Genomic DNA, 20,896 nt, shown 5'->3' with positions numbered 1-20,896 from the left:
CTGCACCGTCTGGTTCGCAGCACACAGAACTTGGCTGGTTGACTTTTTATGGTGGGTACTTACCTAAACCAAACTGCTTGAAGATCTTCTCGGCCTGGATTTGCTCGGCGACGACGACCGGGGTTGGGGCCGGTTTGGGCTTCTCCTTGGGCGGATCAGCTGACTTCGGGGTAGCCGGGGTGATGACCACCGGTTCGGGGGCCGGAGCAGGAGCAGGGGCTGGAGCTGCTTTGGGGATCACGATCGGCGGAGTTGGCGGTGAGTCATCGAACATTGGCTCGGAAAATTGGTCGAGTTTGGCGGCCTGATGACTAGAGAAATCGTTGAAGATGTCGTCGTCCTTTGTGGAAGCAGCTGGAGGGTCGGCGGCGACGAGCGGTGGTTCTTCGACCTTTTTGGCCGGGTTGGACCGCACTTCGGCGTACGGGTTCATGTAGTCACTCTCGATTGTGTCCTTGGCTTTGGTGAGATCATCGGCCTGGTCGGCGTCTTCGAAGTCATCCACCACGGAGGCGGTTGGCTGCTTCTGTGCACCGAAAAAGTCTGGCTCGCCGCCGATGTCAATCAGGGAGCTCGGTGCGAACGCGGCAGGTTCCGGATTTTTCTTCTCTTCCACTGATTTCATGAAGAAGTCGTCAAAATTATCCTTCTCGTGGAAGAGATCCCGATTGTCGTGGGCTGCGGTTGCGGGCGGGGGCACGGGAACCGGGTTGGACATGGCGAACGAATCCCCGAGCAGGTCCGTGACCTCCGAAGGGAATTTCTTCGAGCTGTCCGATTTTTCCGCGGCCATAAAACGGGAGTGGCTGTCGTCGTCATTCGCAATGAGGTCAAACTTTTGCTGCTCCTTTGGCATGTCGCCCAAATCCTTCGGGATGACCGGATCGGAATCTACCAGAAAACTGTCCATAACTTCCGTTGAATTTAGAGCACTCTCACTTCACAATTATTCACGACACACTTTGGAAGGACGCGATTGTTGGTTCCTGGTTCCGAAGGACGATTTCACAACTGATAGCTGGTGGCACTTTGTACTTGTGGCTTTCGGATCAACTTCGCTCCGGAGGATGAAAATAATTTTCATCTGTTTCCAGCGCCGCCGTTCGACAAGTGAGGAAGAGTGAGCTTGTGTGAGTCGTCAGTTTATTTCCAGCCAAAACGCCAGTCTCCAGTCCAGGCCTGCTGTGGTTGTGTGAGGGCTCCGAGTACGTACATGCGCGCGCGTTCAACTTGCTTCAACGCACACTACGCTCCCGCTCCGCGATGTTCAGGACTCTCTTCTGGATACAAATTGCGTGTGTTTTAGTGCCATCTATCAAAAAAGGATGCAATTTTGGATGCACCGTCGCCCATCGGTCTTCTGTCAGAACGTCAAAATTATCCTGTTATCTTGAACGCCAGGGTTGAATTCAACTTTCTCCAAACTTGACATTGAAACAGTATAAAAATAGCTGCAACTTCCCCACCCCAACCGACCACACAACTCACATGTGACTCATTAGCGCATAGTTCACAATTGCCAGAACACCCGCCGTAGAAGAGTGTTGTGTAATGCGAAATGTGCATCGATCGGGAACACCAAGCTTCAAAGCAAGTCCAAACGGACGGACGCTACGTAATTTGCGCGCCGGCGACTCACTCACCCGCGGTTTGGGTCAGTTGGAAACTCATACAGTCACATACAGCTTTTTTTGTTTCATTCAAACCGCGCACGGCGAGAGGGTGTGCAAAAAAGGCGCGAAATGGGATTAAAAAAAGGGAAACAAATAAATAAACGGTGCGTGTACTTATTCGGAATTATGCATTGCGCGTGCGGATGGACGGTTATGGAAGATGACTAACAAAGTCAGTGAATGAAGTGACGTTGGGTTGAATATAAGTTGGGTTACCTTAACATGCAGTGCAAATGCAGTAGCTGCTGGCAGAGCAGAACGAATTCTTTTCGCATGAATGTGGTAAGCTGATATCGATCTGAGATTCTAACAACTGACCCATTTGCTCCTGGATTTTTTTTTTATTGAACGATTTTATGTATACGATTTTTCTTGGGTTTATTATTGACTTGTTTTTGAAACAAACATCCAATCTTTACGATACTATTATAATAATAGTTTATGCAACAAGTTGCAAAAGAAGATTTTTTGCAATTCCGTCGTGAAACTACTTACTTTTTCTTGAACGACGAAATAGCCTACTTTTTTGTACCAAAAATAACAGAATCGAATAGCAACACTTTTCAAAATAAATGCTGAAATGTTCTACTTTTCAGCACTGAAATGGGTGCTGAAAAGTTGAACTTTTCAGCACTTGTTTCGGAAAGTTACACTTTTCCACATTTTCTGATTTAAACGATTTAGTGACATAATACATGAAAATTTGACTTAAAATTTCACTCAGTGGGTGTTTTTCGGAAATGCAAAATATGTTGTATGGAACTCGTTACAAAACTTTATTTTTTCAGCACTTTTCGTATTTATCCAACTCGGTGAACCTCGTTAGATAAATGTACGACTCGTGCTGAAAAAATCCTCTTTTTGCAACTTGTTGCATAAACTACTATTTCCAACTCGAGTCGTACAGAGACGAGTGCTGAAAAATCGAGTTTTGCAACGAGTTGCGTACAACATTTATTTTGCAATTTTATGACAAATAATCATACAATAACTATATTCATCAACAATAACGTTTGCACGAAAGATTTTTTTGGTGGTCGGCTTCCGCATCTAAATGACTGCTGACTTTGTTTACAAATGATTGCTAATTCCTGCTGTAAACTTATGAATTTATAATGAGGCCGTTGCAAACATTTTTCAAAGTTTATGTCACCCCCCTTTTCAAAGTTGGCCTGAATAATCAGGGGGCAAAAAAAATTGTTTCGAAAAACTTCAAAATTTTAATGAAAATTAAAGTTTAATCAACTGAAAACCAGTTAAAATGCATTTATCCGCGTTGATAATCATATTTAGCATGTTTGAACTCTTTTGAAAACATTTTGAATTTTCATGAAATACAGTAGAGTCCCCGGAAAAGTTTTTTTTTTGCGAAAAAAATTCTGTCAATATGTATGTCGATATTTTCAAAACTAATGATTGGAAAGCAACTGTACCCCTGTAAAATGCATTTTAAAATACTTTTTTCATCCAAATGTTGAAACTCAACTTTGGTCAGAGCCGAGGGACATAAACTTCAAAAAATATTTGCAACGGCCTAAGGCAAATATTTTTCAAAGTTTATGTCTAATGAAACCTAATGATTGCAAAACAACTGGGCAGGTGAAAAAAACATTTTAAAACACTTTTTTTATTCAAATGTTGGGACCATGGCTTGTTATTTAATTTATTTTTTATTTATTTTTTTTTGCCTTTTTAATTTTACCTCTGAAAATGTGTAATTTTACCACTTTTCTGGTGTAATGTCACTTTTTCAGTCTAAATTGAGGTAAAATTACATAATAAAAGAGGTAGTATTCAACCTTCCAAAATTACACCTTTAAAATTTACATATTTTTTTACTGTGATTTAACTATAAGCTGTATTCCTAAAATATGTACTTTTTTGTTTTATGAACTATCTTAATAAAAAGAAAATCTTTTGACGTTCATCAAGAGAAAACATCGGAAGGGAACTTGACGCTCTTCTCTCGCGCACGAAAAATCGTCAAAAGGAAACTGACAAAATCATCCTTTTTTGAAAATTTAAATATTTTATATTATTTTGGAAAAGCGGTAAAAATAGTAGTTTATGCAACAAGTTACAAAAAGAAGATTTTTTCAGCGCGCATTTTCCAAAAAAAAGCTCTTTGAATGGAATTTTATGTCAAACATTCCGTCCAAAACAAAAAAATATTGAAAAATGATACTTTTCGATTCTAGTGCTAAAAAGTTCAACTTTTCAGCACTGGTATTATAGGGTATTAATTTTCCATACAGTTATTTTTGGTTGGGAAAAGTAGGCCGTTTCGTTTCTCCAGAAGGACAGGAAAAGTTGACAGTTTCATAGCGGAATTGCAAAAATAATCTTAAAATGTTGTCTAAAATATGAAATGAGGAAAGTTATCTATTTGTTGACATCTTCAAATGTTAAAATCTCGCTTACTTTTTCAAAAGGTTCTATGTACAATGTACATAGGAAACCCTTGGCGCATTGGTTATTTTGAAAAAATAATCAAGACATTATTTTTATTAAAAAAAAAACACAATGTTAAAAAAAGTTTCATTTTTTAGCATTGAAAACTGAATTAGTTTCCGAGTTATCGTCAGTTGAAAATGAAAGTAATAGTAGTTTATGCAACAAGTTGCAAAAAGAGGATTTTTTCAGCACGAGTCGTACGAGTCGGATAAATACGAAGAGTGCTGAAAAAATCAAGTTTTGCAACGAGTTCCATACAACATTTTTTGCAATTCCACAAAACACACACTGAGTGAAATTTTATGTCAAATTTTCATGTATTTTGTCAATAAATCGTTTACATCAAAAAAATGTTGAAAAGTGTTACTTTTTGAAACAAGTGCTGAAAAGTTTAACTTTTCAGCACCCATTTGAGTGCTGAAAAGTAGAACTTTTCAGCATTTATTTTGAAACGTGTTGCTATTCGATTCTGTTATTTTTGGTACAGAAAAGTAGGCTATTTCGTCGTTCAAGAATGACAGGAAAAGTAAGTAGTTTCACGACGGAATGTCAAAAAGTTGATTTTTCACAATGTTGTTGTTTTCACAGTTGTATTGAGCAAACATCTCAAAAATCACAGACTACTTAGTCGAATAAGCTGTTAAATTGATTATTTCAGGTGATGATGTTCAAAGGATATTTTCGGAGTTACATACAAAAGTTGTGTATGGAACTTGGATTTTTCCAGCACTCGTCGTATTTATAAACTACCTACGATTCGAGCTTAAAAATCTTCGTCTTGCAACTCGTTGCATAAACTACTATTTCTCTTCTTAGTCTTATGTCAAGCGCTCTCTATTGTTTCGGGGAGACTTGAACGAGTGCCGTGCGAGAAGCCCAAATGCATTTAATTTAATTACTATTTCATTATAGAATTCGTACGAATTATTAAATGGATAGTGTGAAATTCTTTTCAGCATCTATCACATCGATGTTTTTTTTTATTTTATTGATGTCTTCAAAAAAGGACTAACAGAATAAACATTGTTTAAAATTGTCAGGATTTTTTCAAATCATCCAAATACAAACACTAAATTTGTCTGAAGTATGAAATTTGTCTTTTTCTTGTTAATAAGCTTATCAAGAAAAAGACAAATTTCATACTTCAGACAAAACTGCCTGAATAATTCGAGCTCACACTCTGCTCGAATAACAGTCAATTCGTATTGGAACTCAACACAACACCAACACACGCTTATTTTTAGCTCTTCAACCCCAAAACACGTCCGTACAAGTCGGTACAGTTAGGTCTGTAAATGTAAGATAATTAAACTCACATGTCCTCCTCGACTCTACCCAAAGCAGCGGCACATGTCATCTAACTGTCAGTCAGTTTCGGTGCGCGTAGCAGCAGCAGCTTGCCTGCCTGCCCCCGTTAGTCCGCTCGTTGGAGTTGGTAGAGGTAGAGTGCGTGCCTTTTTTTTTGACAAACCTCCCCAGGTCGGAATTCGATCCGCGCTGGAACCACACACACACTCTCCTCCCTTCATCCCTTCGGTTCCCGTGTTCGGTCGTCGAATTTTGACTTTTCGCGGACTCTGCATTAGCATATATCGATTTTGAAGATCGTCGACGACGACGGCGCGCGAGGTGCAATTTTTGGAGAGAAAGTTTGTCAATTTTTTTCCCCCGCCCGTCCGGTCAAAGTGAAATTTCGGAACGTGAAAAGCAAACTTGGAAAACTTGGCGACTGGCGGTGGGATGTCAAAGTTAAAGGAAAACGGCCACGCCTTGCAGAACGGGACGACGAAGACGGTGACGACGAATGGCCACCACCACCATGCCAACGGAGTCCGGTCCAGGGTCGTTCTGGGCGGCGAGAAGAAGGCTAATGGCACAAAAATCTCGGTAAGTTGAAGCGACGAATCAGACCACTTTGCCTAATGAGTCACTGGACAAGCCGTGAGCCATTTGATAGCGCGTTTTCAGTGTCGTAAAAATATGAGCCACCGCGGTGATTACCCCGAAAACACACACATCGACATTTTTTGGATAAGAACTTTGATATGGGTTCCCCCTCTAATAATTAAAACACGACCTTTAACCAAAACAACGCTGTTTTTTTGCGGTTTTCCAGAATGGCTTCAGCAACCACCGGATGTCATCGTCGCCGGTGTCGTCACCGCAGGTTCAAAAGTACGACCACAGACAGGAGGCGCAAAAGTCCTCGTACGAGCAGGTGCCCCTCCATACGGCCTGCTTCACCTATCTGGGCTTCTACCTGCTGATGATACTCGGTTACATAAATCAGCTCTTCTTCACGCCGAAGGTGGCAACGGAGAAGCATCGAGATGTAAGTGTTGAGTTGGGACAGCGTTGTGCAGTGCTGTGACAGCCAGTGTGATTTTATGTGGGCTGGAATTGTGCGAAATTGTGTTTAGTGTGCGCGCGCGTAGGGAGATGAGGGGTGAGATGGACTTAAGTTAGAATTTATTGGGAATTTCACAATTTTGTGAAAGATTTATGTTTGAGGCATGTGAAAATGAGACACACGAGATTGAAAATAAATTTAAGCAAAACAATGTAAATGAGCTAATGAAAGTTAGTAAACAAAGAGTGTATCCTTTCTTTGTTTAAAAAAATCATTGGCTATTTTACACTATTGTGCTGGAATTTGCATTAGTTTATAGTAGAAGCAAAATGTTACCAATCTCAATAACTCGTATCTTTAAACGAAAAAGACTACAAAAACGGTGTTGGTGTGATTAGATAAGATAAGAAGAAAATACTTTTTTGTGTTCAATAATTAAAGAAAACATAATCACTATCAAAAAAGGAGAAACTGTAGTAGACACATTCTCCGAACTTGTACACCAGTTGATAAATTTGTTAGACTTATTCATCGAAAAAAAGAATGATTTGGTGCATTAAATTTTCATAGTTGCCATAGCTTCCAAAACCAATTCACACAAAATAAACAAGTTTTTTGAACTTCTTTTTTGTTGCAAGTGATGTAGAAACAAGTATTTTCTAAAACGCCATAATTTTGTCCATTATTATAAGTCAAAACATCCCATCCTAATTATGACACTTTCGAATGTTGTTTTTGTTTTACATAAATGTTTTTGAGAAAAGTTGTCTCAAACATATCATTTTTGTTCCTTTCATATTGCTGTGAATTTATTCTTCCTAAAAACATACACGTGAACAGAATTTAACCCCAGCGTGCCTTTGATGTTGGCATATCAGCACATAGACGTTCAATTAAAGCTCATAAATTTTGCTCATAAGCGTTTTAAACTGAAAGCGAGTGATAAATAGTTCAATAGGAAGTGAGCAAGCAAGTTTCTATCAAAATTTGAACGAAATAAATTGTTTAAATAATAAAAAAAAACCCAGCTAATTTGATGGACTTAGGAACAAGTGCTTAACCTATCAAACATGGTCAAACATACGAGAATTTCCCCTACTTGTTAATTTTGCGTATCGATAAATTTCTTATTTGAATCAAAATAATTAATTATTGTATGAGTAATATTTTTGTATATTATTTTTCAAATAATAGCTTTTTATTTAAAAATGTGATATTAAAAAATAACTAAATAAGAAAATAATTCAATGAATTCCTTATAAATTCAAAATAATTTATTCTTGTTTCTTTAATATTTCTGTGCGCTTTTCCATTGTTTCCAAAAAAAAAATGTTCGTTTTAATAATATTTTTGAAATATGCAACAAATGGTCCAGAGACGAATGGGCAAAACGATGGAAGGACAACAGATCGAATGTGGAAAAAGTGAAAGAAAATTCTTTAATGTTTTTGTGAACAACTAACATAGAAAACATGTTTTTAAATATGTGCAGAAATAGTCAGACTTCTAAAATATTTTTGTCATTTTTTGCAAACAAATTCGTATTTTTCAGTGTGATTTTCTACCCCAAATGGCATAACTTCCAAATTATTATGTATTTTTATTCCTTAAAAAATCTTATAATATTGTGTAATTTTTTCAAACATGAGCATTTCTTTTGCAAACAAAAGTCTGACTTCTTGAAATATTTTGAAAGATTTTCTATTCTGAAAAAAAAAACAAAACAAAATATTCTTGATGGTTGTAATATTTTTGTGAGTTTTCCCATACATTCAAACACGAGCAGTTGATTCAAAAAAAAAATCCGACTTCCAACCTATTTTGTAAGTATTTTATTTTTCATTTAAAATAACAACATATTCTTGACTGACGTAATAGTTTTATTTGTTTTTGCGTTCTTTTAAATATAAGTGGTTTTTTAAGGGAATAGAATATTTGGAGAGCTTTTCCGTTTAGAAAAATAAATACCTAGGTTTTATTTTTGTCATATTTTTAAAACAACCATTTCCTGATTTTCGAGTTTTTCATTTTTTCAAACATTAGCAATTCTTTAAAAGTTTATCTTAAATATTCCAAAATCTAAAATTGAATATTTCAATTGCTTTTAAATATTCGATTTTTTTCGGACATGAGAGTTGTCAGAAAAGTTTAATGAGTTAAAGTCTTAAACGAAAGTAACTCAAATAATGTCTTATATTAAAAGTTCGTCCGTTTTAATTCCCAAAAAAAATCAGTTTTGTTTTCTAAAAGTATTTAAAAAGCAATTTTTCAACTGTGATATGTTTCGAACATTTGTTTTTCGACCCTTTGTATATTCGACCTTATGTTCTAGGTTCGTTCTAGGCAACAGAACGCAGAATAACCCAAAATTACAAATTAAACATTATGCAAAGAATAATCAACATTTAGGTAAATAGTCTTAAAATACATTTTTTCTATTATTTTTATTAAGTTGTAAAAATTATCTAGATGCTCTCAAGTAATGTTTCGAGATAAAAATCAAATCGAATTTAACACAATAAACTCATATGAATAATTTAGAGAAAAAAATACAAAAAAAAATCATTGAACCCAATTAACCCCACGCCGCCCACCTAGTCTAAATAATTAACTGTGATTGACGCCAATTGACACTGAAATCTACTATCTTTTTTTGTTTCTGTTTCTTCTCCATCTCCACAGGGTTACGTGCCCCTGTACGATGCGTTCGAGAAGTTCTACCTGCGGTACGTGTACCGCCGGGTCAAGGACTGCTGGAACCGGCCCATCTGCAGCGTGCCGGGCGCCGAGGTAACACTCAAGGAGAGAATCACGAAAGATTACGGCTGGTCATTCGAGTGCGTTTCATTTTTGTTGTTACCCCTTTTTCTATCTGTCTATCGATCTAGCTCTAATTGCTGCTGCTCACTTGCGCTTATTTGCCTTAATATGCTTGCTCAACTACTTAGCATAACCAAGTAACCACGACAAGTGTGCTAAATGGGATTCATATTTTTATGTCATTTGCGCAGATTCACCGGCACCGAAACCAGATGCCTCAACCTGGGCTCGTACAACTACCTTGGGTTCGCTCAGAATGAAGGCCCCTGCGCACGGGAAGCGGAAGAATCGATCAAATCGTACGGCCTGGCGGCATGCAGCTCACGGCGGGAAATCGGTAATGTTTGTTACACATTTTAAGAGGAGTTTGTCACGCAACCAGCTTCCAGCAAACATTCAACAAAAAAACTAAATTAATCCACCTATGTGGTTGATGCCTTCCTCACTTTTTACCAAAAATGGGTATATGAGTGGTTTCATCATTTTTTTAGATCCAATAACTAATGATAACTAATGTGGTCATAACTCGAGACAGGGTTGCCAGATCTTCAATGTTTTGGACTCATTGGAATTCAATTACCTAACCAACGATGGGTCAATTACCTAACCATGGGTCGGATGGTGGATCCAGACATAGTTTACATACATTTAAGTGAGATCCGGCTTCAAAAAAGTACATAAATATCACTTAAGTGGTCATAACTCGAGACAGGGTTGCCAGATCTTCAATGTTTTGGACTCATTGGAAAGGCCTTTCAATTACCTAACCAACGATGGGTCGGATGATGGATCCAGACATAGTTTACATACATTTAAGTGAGATCCGGCCTCAAAAAAGTACATAAATATCACTGAAGTGGTCATAACTCGAGACAGGGTTGCCAGATCATCAATGTTTTGAACTCTTTGGAAAGGCCTTTTAATTACCTAACCAACGATGGGTCGGATGATGGATCCAGACATAGTTTACATGCATTTAAAGGAGATCCGGCTTCAAAAAAGTACATAAATATCACTTAAGTGGTCATAACTCGAGACAGGATTGCCAGATCTTCAATGTCTTAGACTCATTGGAAAGGCCTTTCAATTACCTAATCAACGATGGGTCGGATGATGGATCCGGACATAGTTTACATACATTTAAGTGAGATCTGGCCTCAAAAAAGTACATAAATATCACTGAAGTGGTCATAACTCGAGACAGGGTTGCCAGATCATCAATGTTTTGAACTCTTTGGAAAGGCCTTTCAATTACCTAACCAACGATGGGTCGGATGATGGATCCGGACATAGTTTACATACATTTAAGTGAGATCCGGCCTCAAAAAAGTACATAAATATCACTGAAGTGGTCATAACTCGAGACAGGGTTGCCAGATCATCAATGTTTTGAACTCTTTGGAAAGGCCTTTTAATTACCTAACCAACGATGGGTCGGATGATGGATCCAGACATAGTTTACATGCATTTAAAGGAGATCCGGCTTCAAAAAAGTACATAAATATCACTTAAGTGGTCATAACTCGAGACAGGATTGCCAGATCTTCAATGTTTTGGACTTATTGGAAAGACCGTTCAATTACCTAACCAACGATGGGTTGGATGATGGATCCGGACATAGTTTACATACATTTAAGTGAGATCCGGCTTCAAAAAAGTACATAAATATCACTTAAGTGGTCATAACTCGAGACAGGGTTGCCAGATCTTCAATGTTTTGGACTCATTGGAAAGGCCTTTCAATTACCTAACCAACGATGGGTCGGATGATGGATCCGGACATAGTTTACATACATTTAAGTGAGATCCGGCTTCAAAAAAGTACATAAATATCACTTAAGTGGTCATAACTCGAGACAGGGTTGCCAGATCTTCAATGCCTTGGACTCATTGGAAAGGCCTTTCAATAACCTAACAACGATGGGTCGGATGATGGATCCAGACATAGTTTACATACATTTAAGTGAGATCCGGCTTAAAAAAAGTACATAAATATCACTTAAGTGGTCATTACTCGAGACAGGGTTGCCAGATCTTCAATGTTTTGGACTCATTGGAAAGGCCTTTCAATTACCTAACCAACGATGGGTCGGATGATGGATCCAGGCATAGTTTACATACATTTAAGTGAGATTCGTCTTCAAAAAAGTACATAAATATCACTTAAGTGGTCATAACTCGAGACAGGGATGCCAGATCTTCAATGTTTTGGACTTATTGGAAAGACCGTTCAATTACCTAACCAACGATGGGTTGGATGATGGATCCGGACATAGTTTACATACATTTAAGTGAAATCCGGCTTCAAAAAGTACATAAATATCACTTAAGTGGTCATAACTCGAGACAGGGTTGCCAGATCTTCAATGTCTTAGACTCATTGGAAAGGCCTTTCAATTACCTAATCAACGATGGGTCGGATGATGGATCCAGACATAGTTTACATACATTTAAGTGAGATCCGGCTTAAAAAAAGTACATAAATATCACTTAAGTGGTCATAACTCGAGACAGGGTTGCCAGATCTTCAATGTTTTGGACTCATTGGAAAGACTGTTCAATTACCTAACCAACGATGGGTCGGGTGATGGATCCAGGCATAGTTTACATACATTTAAGTGAGATCCGGCTTCAAAAAAGTACATAAATATCACTTAAGTGGTCATAACTCGAGACAGAGTTGCCAGATTTTCAATGTTTTGGACTCATTGGAAAGGCCTTTCAATTACCTAACCAACGATGGGTCGGATGATGGATCCAGACATAGTTTACATACATTTAAGTGAGATCCGACTTCAAAAAAGTACATAAATATCACTTAAGTGGTCATAACTCGAGACAGAGTTGCCAGATCTTCAATGCCTTGGACTCATTGAAAAGGCCTTTCAATTACCTAACTAACGATGGGTCGGATGATGGATCCAGACATAGTTTACATACATTTAAGTGAGATCCGGCTTCAAAAAAGTACATACATATCACTTAAGTGGTCATAACTCGAGACAGGGTTGCCAGATCTTCAATGTTTTGGACTCATTGGAAAGGCCTTTCAATTACCTAACCAACGATGGGTCGGATGATGGATCCAGACATAGTTTACATACATTTAAGTGAGATCCGGCTTCAAAAAAGTACATAAATATCACTTAAGTGGTCATAACTCGAGACAGGGTTGCCAGATCTTCAATGCCTTGGACTCATTGGAAAGGCCTTTCAATTACCTAACCAACGATGGGTCGGATGATGGATCCAGACATAGTTTACATACATTTAAGTGAGATCCGGCTTCAAAAAAGTACATAAATATCACTTAAGTGGTCATAACTCGAGACAGGATTGCCAGATCTTCAATGTCTTAGACTCATTGGAAAGGCCTTTCAATTACCTAATCAACGATGGGTCGGATGATGGATCCGGACATAGTTTACATACATTTAAGTGAGATCCGGCCTCAAAAAAGTACATAAATATCACTGAAGTGGTCATAACTCGAGACAGGGTTGCCAGATCATCAATGTTTTGAACTCTTTGGAAAGGCCTTTCAATTACCTAACCAACGATGGGTCGGATGATGGATCCGGACATAGTTTACATACATTTAAGTGAGATCCGGCTTCAAAAAAGTACATAAATATCACTTAAGTGGTCATAACTCGAGACAGGGTTGCCAGATCTTCAATGCCTTGGACTCATTGGAAAGGCCTTTCAATAACCTAACAACGATGGGTCGGATGATGGATCCAGACATAGTTTACATGCATTTAAAGGAGATCCGGCTTCAAAAAAGTACATAAATATCACTTAAGTGGTCATAACTCGAGACAGGGTTGCCAGATCTTCAATGTTTTGGACTTATTGGAAAGACCGTTCAATTACCTAACCAACGATGGGTTGGATGATGGATCCGGACATAGTTTACATACATTTAAGTGAGATCCGGCTTCAAAAAAGTACATAAATATCACTTAAGTGGTCATAACTCGAGACAGGGTTGCCAGATCTTCAATGTTTTGGACTCATTGGAAAGGCCTTTCAATTACCTAACCAACGATGGGTCGGATGATGGATCCGGACATAGTTTACATACATTTAAGTGAGATCCGGCTTCAAAAAAGTACATAAATATCACTTAAGTGGTCATAACTCGAGACAGGGTTGCCAGATCTTCAATGCCTTGGACTCATTGGAAAGGCCTTTCAATAACCTAACAACGATGGGTCGGATGATGGATCCAGACATAGTTTACATACATTTAAGTGAGATCCGGCTTAAAAAAAGTACATAAATATCACTTAAGTGGTCATTACTCGAGACAGGGTTGCCAGATCTTCAATGTTTTGGACTCATTGGAAAGGCCTTTCAATTACCTAACCAACGATGGGTCGGATGATGGATCCAGACATAGTTTACATACATTAAAATGAGATCCGGCTTCAAAAAAGTACATAAATATCACTTAAGTGGTCATAACTCGAGACAGGGTTGCCAGATCTTCAATGTTTTGGACTCATTGGAAAGGCCTTTCAGTTACCTAACCAACGATGGGTCGGATGATGGATCCGGACATAGTTTACATACATTTAAGTGAGATCCGGCTTCAAAAAAGTACATAAATATCACTTAAGTGGTCATAACTCGAGACAGGGTTGCCAGATCTTCAATGCCTTGGACTCATTGGAAAGGGCTTTCAATTACCTAACCAACGATGGGTCGGATGATGGATCCAGACATAGTTTACATACATTTAAGTGAGATCCGGCTTCAAAAAAGTACATAAATATCACTTAAGTGGTCATAACTCGAGACAGGGTTGCCAGATCTTCAATGCCTTGGACTCATTGGAAAGGGCTTTCAATTACCTAACCAACGATGGGTCGGATGATGGATCCAGACATAGTTTACATACATTTAAGTGAGATCCGGCTTCAAAAAAGTACATAAATATCACTTAAGTGGTCATAACTCGAGACAGGGTTGCCAGATCTTCAATGTTTTGGACTCATTGGAAAGGCCTTTCAATTACCTAACCAACGATGGGTCGGATGATGGATCCAGGCATAGTTTACATACATTTAAGTGAGATTCGTCTTCAAAAAAGTACATAAATATCACTTAAGTGGTCATAACTCGAGACAGGGATGCCAGATCTTCAATGTTTTGGACTTATTGGAAAGACCGTTCAATTACCTAACCAACGATGGGTTGGATGATGGATCCGGACATAGTTTACATACATTTAAGTGAAATCCGGCTTCAAAAAAGTACATAAATATCACTTAAGTGGTCATAACTCGAGACAGGGTTGCCAGATCTTCAATGTCTTAGACTCATTGGAAAGGCCTTTCAATTACCTAATCAACGATGGGTCGGATGATGGATCCAGACATAGTTTACATACATTTAAGTGAGATCCGGCTTAAAAAAAGTACATAAATATCACTTAAGTGGTCATAACTCGAGACAGGGTTGCCAGATCTTCAATGTTTTGGACTCATTGGAAAGACTGTTCAATTACCTAACCAACGATGGGTCGGGTGATGGATCCAGGCATAGTTTACATACATTTAAGTGAGATCCGGCTTCAAAAAAGTACATAAATATCACTTAAGTGGTCATAACTCGAGACAGAGTTGCCAGATTTTCAATGTTTTGGACTCATTGGAAAGGCCTTTCAATTACCTAACCAACGATGGGTCGGATGATGGATCCAGACATAGTTTACATACATTTAAGTGAGATCCGACTTCAAAAAAGTACATAAATATCACTTAAGTGGTCATAACTCGAGACAGAGTTGCCAGATCTTCAATGCCTTGGACTCATTGAAAAGGCCTTTCAATTACCTAACTAACGATGGGTCGGATGATGGATCCAGACATAGTTTACATACATTTAAGTGAGATCCGGCTTCAAAAAAGTACATACATATCACTTAAGTGGTCATAACTCGAGACAGGGTTGCCAGATCTTCAATGTTTTGGACTCATTGGAAAGGCCTTTCAATTACCTAACCAACGATGGGTCGGATGATGGATCCAGACATAGTTTACATACATTTAAGTGAGATCCGGCTTCAAAAAAGTACATAAATATCACTTAAGTGGTCATAACTCGAGACAGGGTTGCCAGATCTTCAATGCCTTGGACTCATTGGAAAGGCCTTTCAATTACCTAACCAACGATGGGTCGGATGATGGATCCAGACATAGTTTACATACATTTAAGTGAGATCCGGCTTCAAAAAAGTACATAAATATCACTTAAGTGGTCATAACTCGAGACAGGATTGCCAGATCTTCAATGTTTAGACTCTTTGGAAAGGCCTTTCAATTACCTAACCATGGGTCGGATGATGGATCCGGACATAGTTTACATACATTTAAGTGAGATCCGGCCTCAAAAAAGTACATAAATATCACTGAAGTGGTCATAACTCGAGACAGGGTTGCCAGATCATCAATGTTTTGAACTCTTTGGAAAGGCCTTTTAATTACCTAACCAACGATGGGTCGGATGATGGATCCAGACATAGTTTACATGCATTTAAAGGAGATCCGGCTTCAAAAAAGTACATAAATATCACTGAAGTGGTCATAACTCGAGACAGGGTTGCCAGATCTTCAATGTCTTGGACTCATTGGAAAGGCCTTTCAATTATCTAACCAACGATGGGTCGGATGATGGATCCGGACATCGTTTACATGCATATAATTGAGATCCGGGTATTTGTGAAAACACATTTTTATACATAACTTTTGAACTACTTATCGAAACTTCAAACAATTCAATAGCGATGTATGGGACCCTAAACCAAGTCGAATGCAACTGGTTCGATCAAAATCGGTTCAGCCAGTGCTGAGAAAACTCAGTGAGAATTTTGGTCACATACATACATACACACACACATACACACACACATACACACACACATACACACACACATACACACACACAGACATTTGTTCAGTTTTCGATTCTGAGTAGATATGTATACATGAAAGTGGGTCTAGGAGCTTTTAATAGAAAGTTCATTTTTAGAGCAGGATTATAGCCTTACCTCAGTGAGGAAGGCAAAAATAGACCTTATCAACCTGCATAATTCGCATTGAGTAATCAGATAGCAAAGGTACACTTACCACCATCGTGCGATGATAGGAAGTTAAGGCTATCAGAAGAGTGGGTTCTGGAGTCGCTGACGAATTGCACACACATCACGGCTGCTGATAAAGATTTTGGTGGGGGGGGGATGCCTCGTTGCACTGGCAGCGTGACTGTCGAGTGGGGTATTTCTCGATGACGTAAACACAGGTTGAAAGTGTTGACTAATCGCTTGAGGAATGGCGATAGCATTCGCAAGATAATTCTACTTAACAGTGTTTCCGTTTGATACAATTGATTGTTCAAATGCAAATATTCCTAACTAGAATTTTCTAAAATATATGCAATCTCTCAAAGAGATTCGTCCACAGAATGGTACAGAATTTAGAACATGGCCCCTCGAAACTCATACTTTGTCTTTAGAAAGAATTGAAGTAGGCGTTGCGACGCATAGGAACCAGAAGAACATGAAAAAAAGGAGTTTTGAAGAGAGATGTTATAAATTCTGTGACATTCTTCGCAGTCTTCGGCAAAGTTGTTCATTGGAACACGAATCTAAATTATCGTCCGATAACGGACGATTTTAAAAATCTTTCTAAAATTGACTTAATCCAACCATATTATGTTAATATGTGTTAAATATGTATTCAAAAAACAAACATCACAAAATATGAAAATACTAAAAAAAATCATCATTTGCAATATGGGTATCCAACGAAGCGAAATTTGGAAGCCTTTTTCATTTTTAATAGAGTTTATTTTGTAAAATTTTCACAAAATACCGTATACTTTCAAAATTATTAAAATTTTTATAATTCATTGCGAATTACTCTGAAATTCATAATTTGCAACATGGGTATAAAATCAAACAAAGCGAACTTTTATATGCGTTTTCACTTTATTGTTTTTTTTTTTTGTAAAACTAAAATTTTCACAAAACAACAACATTTTTGAAATATACTCAAATCTTCTCAAACTACCAATTTTTTATAAAATACTAAAATTTTTATAATTCGCAATGTGGGTATCAAACGAAGTGAATTTTTTAATGCATTTTTAATTTATTCAAGTGTTTTTTGTATGTTTGTGAAATACTAAAATTATCACAATATTTCGATTTTTTTGAAAACACATATGGGTTTCAAACGAAGTGAATTTTTTCATGTACTTCAAGTTATTACAATACACAGAATACCATATTTTTAAAAATACCGTAATTTTTATTGAAATTTTAATAACTGAAAAGTAATAAATAAAGTAATAAAACTCCAATAAAGTGAAAAAAAAACATACAAAATTTAACTGTTTTTATGCCAATATTGCAAATTATGAAAATTCCAGTATTTAGGAAAAATACGTTATTTTGTGATTATCGTTATCGAACCTGGATAATTTTATCGTTAAAAGCCTTGACGATTTAAATCGAAATTTACTTGTTTCATTCAAGATTTTCCTTTGACAAAAAATAGTAAAACACGGCTGAAGTGACACTAGGGTGCCCAGAATATGGGACTTTTTCTCAAAACCTCGCTCCACAAGCTGAATATTGTTCCTTGAGCTATTTTAGGACTCTGAGCCAAATATGAGCAAAATTGGTCAACATTTACCCATTGATACTCGGGGGTGAAGTTTGTATGGGAAAAATCGAAAAAATGTATGAAAAAAACAATTTTCTTGTTGTTTGTGGTCTGCACGGAGCGCTATTTCCATCAAAATAGTTTCTAAAGTGAGATTCTTATTGGAAATTTAACGCTCTACAACTTTGTAGAACATACCAAAGCTGTAAAACTAGATCCTGAAAATTTATTAGCGATTCAAAAATGTCATTTTTGTATGAAAAACCATTTAATCTCAACCAATTTCGCTCAAAATTTGCAAAGATGCTTAAAATAACCCAATTAACCGTTTTCCGTTTGTGGAGCAGGGGGTCATTTTTTCTGGGCATCCAAGTGTCTACGTTATCAACATTAACTGTTTAGATTTTAGAATTGACCATTAAATAATCTAGCTGGAGAAAATTTTCAAAAGAGATCATGTTATTGCGAGAACGACTCATGGATGGAATGAACCTGCTGTATGTAGAAGTATTTTTAGCAAAACTATGCCGATTGGCCATTTATGAAGTGTAAAAAACGTCTATTCTCTTCACGTCAGTTGATGTTTGCATAATCAACGAGCTTCAAAATTTAATATCTTTCATGACGTTTGCTAATAACCACACTTTTCAAAACAGGTAGTTGCTAGTAATCTTGTTTTAAAGCCTTGTCAAAATGTTGATTTGTGTGTTTTTTTTTTAATCAAAAACTTTGATTTTAATTAGTTATGTTCATTATTCCAGGCACCAACCCGCTCCACCTCGAGCTGGAACAGCTGACGGCTCGCTTTCTGGGCGTGGAGGACGCCATCGTATTCGGCATGGGATTCGCCACCAACTCGCTCAACATTCCGACCCTGATCTCGCCCGGCTGCCTCGTCGTCAGCGATGAGAAGAACCACGCCTCGATCATCCTCGGTCTGCGACTGTCCGGAGCGGTCACCAAAGTGTTCAACCACAACAGTATGAAAGATTTGGAGCGGGTCCTGCGGGATTCGATCGCTTCCGGCCAGCCGAAGACTGGGAAGCCGTGGAAGAAGATTCTGATCATTGTCGAAGGAGTGTTCAGCATGGAGGGATCGATCGTGAAACTGCCGGAGATTGTTGCGCTTAAGAAAAAGTACAAAGCTTACATTTACTTGGATGAAGCACACAGTATTGGAGCTACCGGGCCGTCCGGACGGGGTGTTCTGGATCTGTACGGAGTAGATCCTAAAGATATTGATATTCTTATGGGAACGTTCACGAAGAGTTTCGGATCGGCCGGCGGATACATCGCTGGTAGCAAGGTAACTGAACTAGCTTTTGGTGTTGAACTTTTGATAAGTCTCGTCTCCTTCCAGAAATTGATCAACTTCCTCCGAGTCAACAGCCATGCTCACTGCTACGCCAGTTCCATGTCACCACCGGTGACGCAGCAGATCATCACCTCGATGAAGATCATCATGGGCCTGGACGGAACCAAAGAGGGCCGCAACCGCATAGAACAGCTGGCCAGAAATACCCGATATTTCCGCAAACGGTTGGCTCAAATCGGCGTCATTACTTACGGCCACGAGGACTCCCCGGTGGTGCCGATGTTGGTGTATCTTTTCTCAAAAATTGGGTAAGTTTACAGCTTTGGTTAATGTTTCCAAAAACTGACCAACAATTCCTCCCACCAGTGCCGTCGTTCGCACGCTAACCTCGCGCAACATCGCCGTCGTGGGCGTTGGCTTTCCGGCGACGCCCATCATGGAGGGTCGGATCCGGTTCTGCCTGTCGGCGTCGCATACCAAAGAGCAGCTCGACTATGCGCTGGCAGTGATCGACGAGATTGGAGAAACGCTCGGGCTCAAGTATTCGCGGAAACCGCGCGACCTGAACCCGATAGAATATTAGCTTTGAGTTAGGCAGAACAAAAAAAAACCAACAACAAATCAAACGGAAATGCTACATTAAGAAAGGAAACACACATCTAGACACGCATCCCATACCCTTACAACATACACAATAAGATAGAAAGCAAAAGTATGCCTTATTATTATAAATAGATTGTGAGGCTGAGACGAATCCCAGCCCAGCAACACACAGATCCAGTAGCGTCGACTATGTTGCCGCATTTAAATTCGAACGAGCATCAGTGAAGGAAAAAAATCATCGTCGATTGTGTATTATTTTATTTATAAACAAACAAAAAATGAGCATGTTTTTACTTTGTCGTACACTTTTGTTAAAGAGTTATTCTTTCGTTACATTCAATAACATTTATTGTCAAAACGCCGTATAGTTGAAACTATAGAATAATACAAAAATGCTACCAGCTTTGTAAATATGTTGAAACCCGACTGTTTGTTGCCATCCGAAACAAATCCCAGGCTCAGTGACTTAATTTGACGGAAAAAAGAATTCAGCAAGATATAATAAAACAGATATCCGCGATACAACTTTTGATCATCCTTATCACAACTAATAATTTTAACACATGGCATTTCTTTTTCAATCAAATATTTTTTTTTTATAAATTTTGATGATTTCAAGTTTTTTGGTTCTTTTAAACCGTGAAACGCTAGATTTTTTTTTTCAAGAAATCTTTAAGTTTAAGAAATTTCTTATTTTCAAAAATAAATTCAATTTATCCTTAATTTTAATTAAAGAATTTCCAAAACTAGCCTATAATTAACGTATGGTCGTAAGGATAATTTTCCCATCATTAACTAAAAAATATTATTTCGAAAATTCATGCTTGAAATGGTTAAAACATAAAAAGTTAAGAATAAATACAACAAATGGTTTGCCCTGAGTACAAAAATTTTAGATCAACAGCTTTCTAGAGAAGAGTTGAATCAGCCGAAAATAAAATTGAAGTCTTTCGTTTTTGACTGACTTTTTTACTCTTCTTTAGCAACCTGCGAGTAAAAAATGGGT

General features: G+C 38.0%; 2 protein-coding genes across 4 annotated transcripts in view; one reads left to right on the top strand and one right to left on the bottom strand.

Annotated features, from left to right (window-relative positions):
- LOC6036325 (reticulon-1-A) overlaps nucleotides 1-20,896 on the bottom strand; it is a 188,462-nt gene that overhangs the window by 36,916 nt on the left and 130,650 nt on the right. The window contains exon 1 of one of the 3 annotated variants that reach the window (XM_038256907.1): nucleotides 64-1,179. The exons of 1 other annotated variant lie outside the window; for it this stretch is intronic. In XM_038256907.1, the coding sequence (XP_038112835.1) occupies nucleotides 64-910 (847 nt within the window). In that variant the 5' untranslated portion in view covers nucleotides 911-1,179. Of the gene's footprint in view, nucleotides 1-63; nucleotides 1,180-20,896 lie in introns of those variants that run through there. One more of the 3 variants, XM_038256906.1, reaches the window with a different exon arrangement.
- Nucleotides 5,483-20,306, top strand: LOC6036327 (serine palmitoyltransferase 2). Its single transcript, XM_001846338.2, has 7 exons — nucleotides 5,483-6,014; nucleotides 6,244-6,459; nucleotides 9,160-9,314; nucleotides 9,489-9,634; nucleotides 18,734-19,278; nucleotides 19,333-19,595; nucleotides 19,654-20,306. Exons 1-7 carry the CDS (start codon nucleotides 5,868-5,870, stop codon nucleotides 19,868-19,870), a joined length of 1,689 nt encoding a protein of 562 aa, XP_001846390.2. The 5' UTR covers nucleotides 5,483-5,867; the 3' UTR covers nucleotides 19,871-20,306.

This window comes from Culex quinquefasciatus, chromosome 2 (genome assembly GCF_015732765.1).
Source record: "Culex quinquefasciatus strain JHB chromosome 2, VPISU_Cqui_1.0_pri_paternal, whole genome shotgun sequence".
In the NCBI taxonomy this organism is placed as follows: domain Eukaryota; kingdom Metazoa; phylum Arthropoda; class Insecta; order Diptera; family Culicidae; genus Culex; species Culex quinquefasciatus.
This window is presented reverse-complemented; position numbering and strand designations above follow the sequence as displayed.

Bases quoted from the DNA above. Each gene is read 5' to 3' on its own strand.
- LOC6036327 (XM_001846338.2), top strand. From the start codon at position 5,868: ATGTCAAAGTTAAAGGAAAACGGCCACGCCTTGCAGAACGGGACGACG. The intron at 9,315-9,488 runs GTGCGTTTCATT...TCATTTGCGCAG, and splicing joins GATTACGGCTGGTCATTCGA to ATTCACCGGCACCGAAACCA. The intron at 19,279-19,332 runs GTAACTGAACTA...GTCTCCTTCCAG, and splicing joins GATACATCGCTGGTAGCAAG to AAATTGATCAACTTCCTCCG.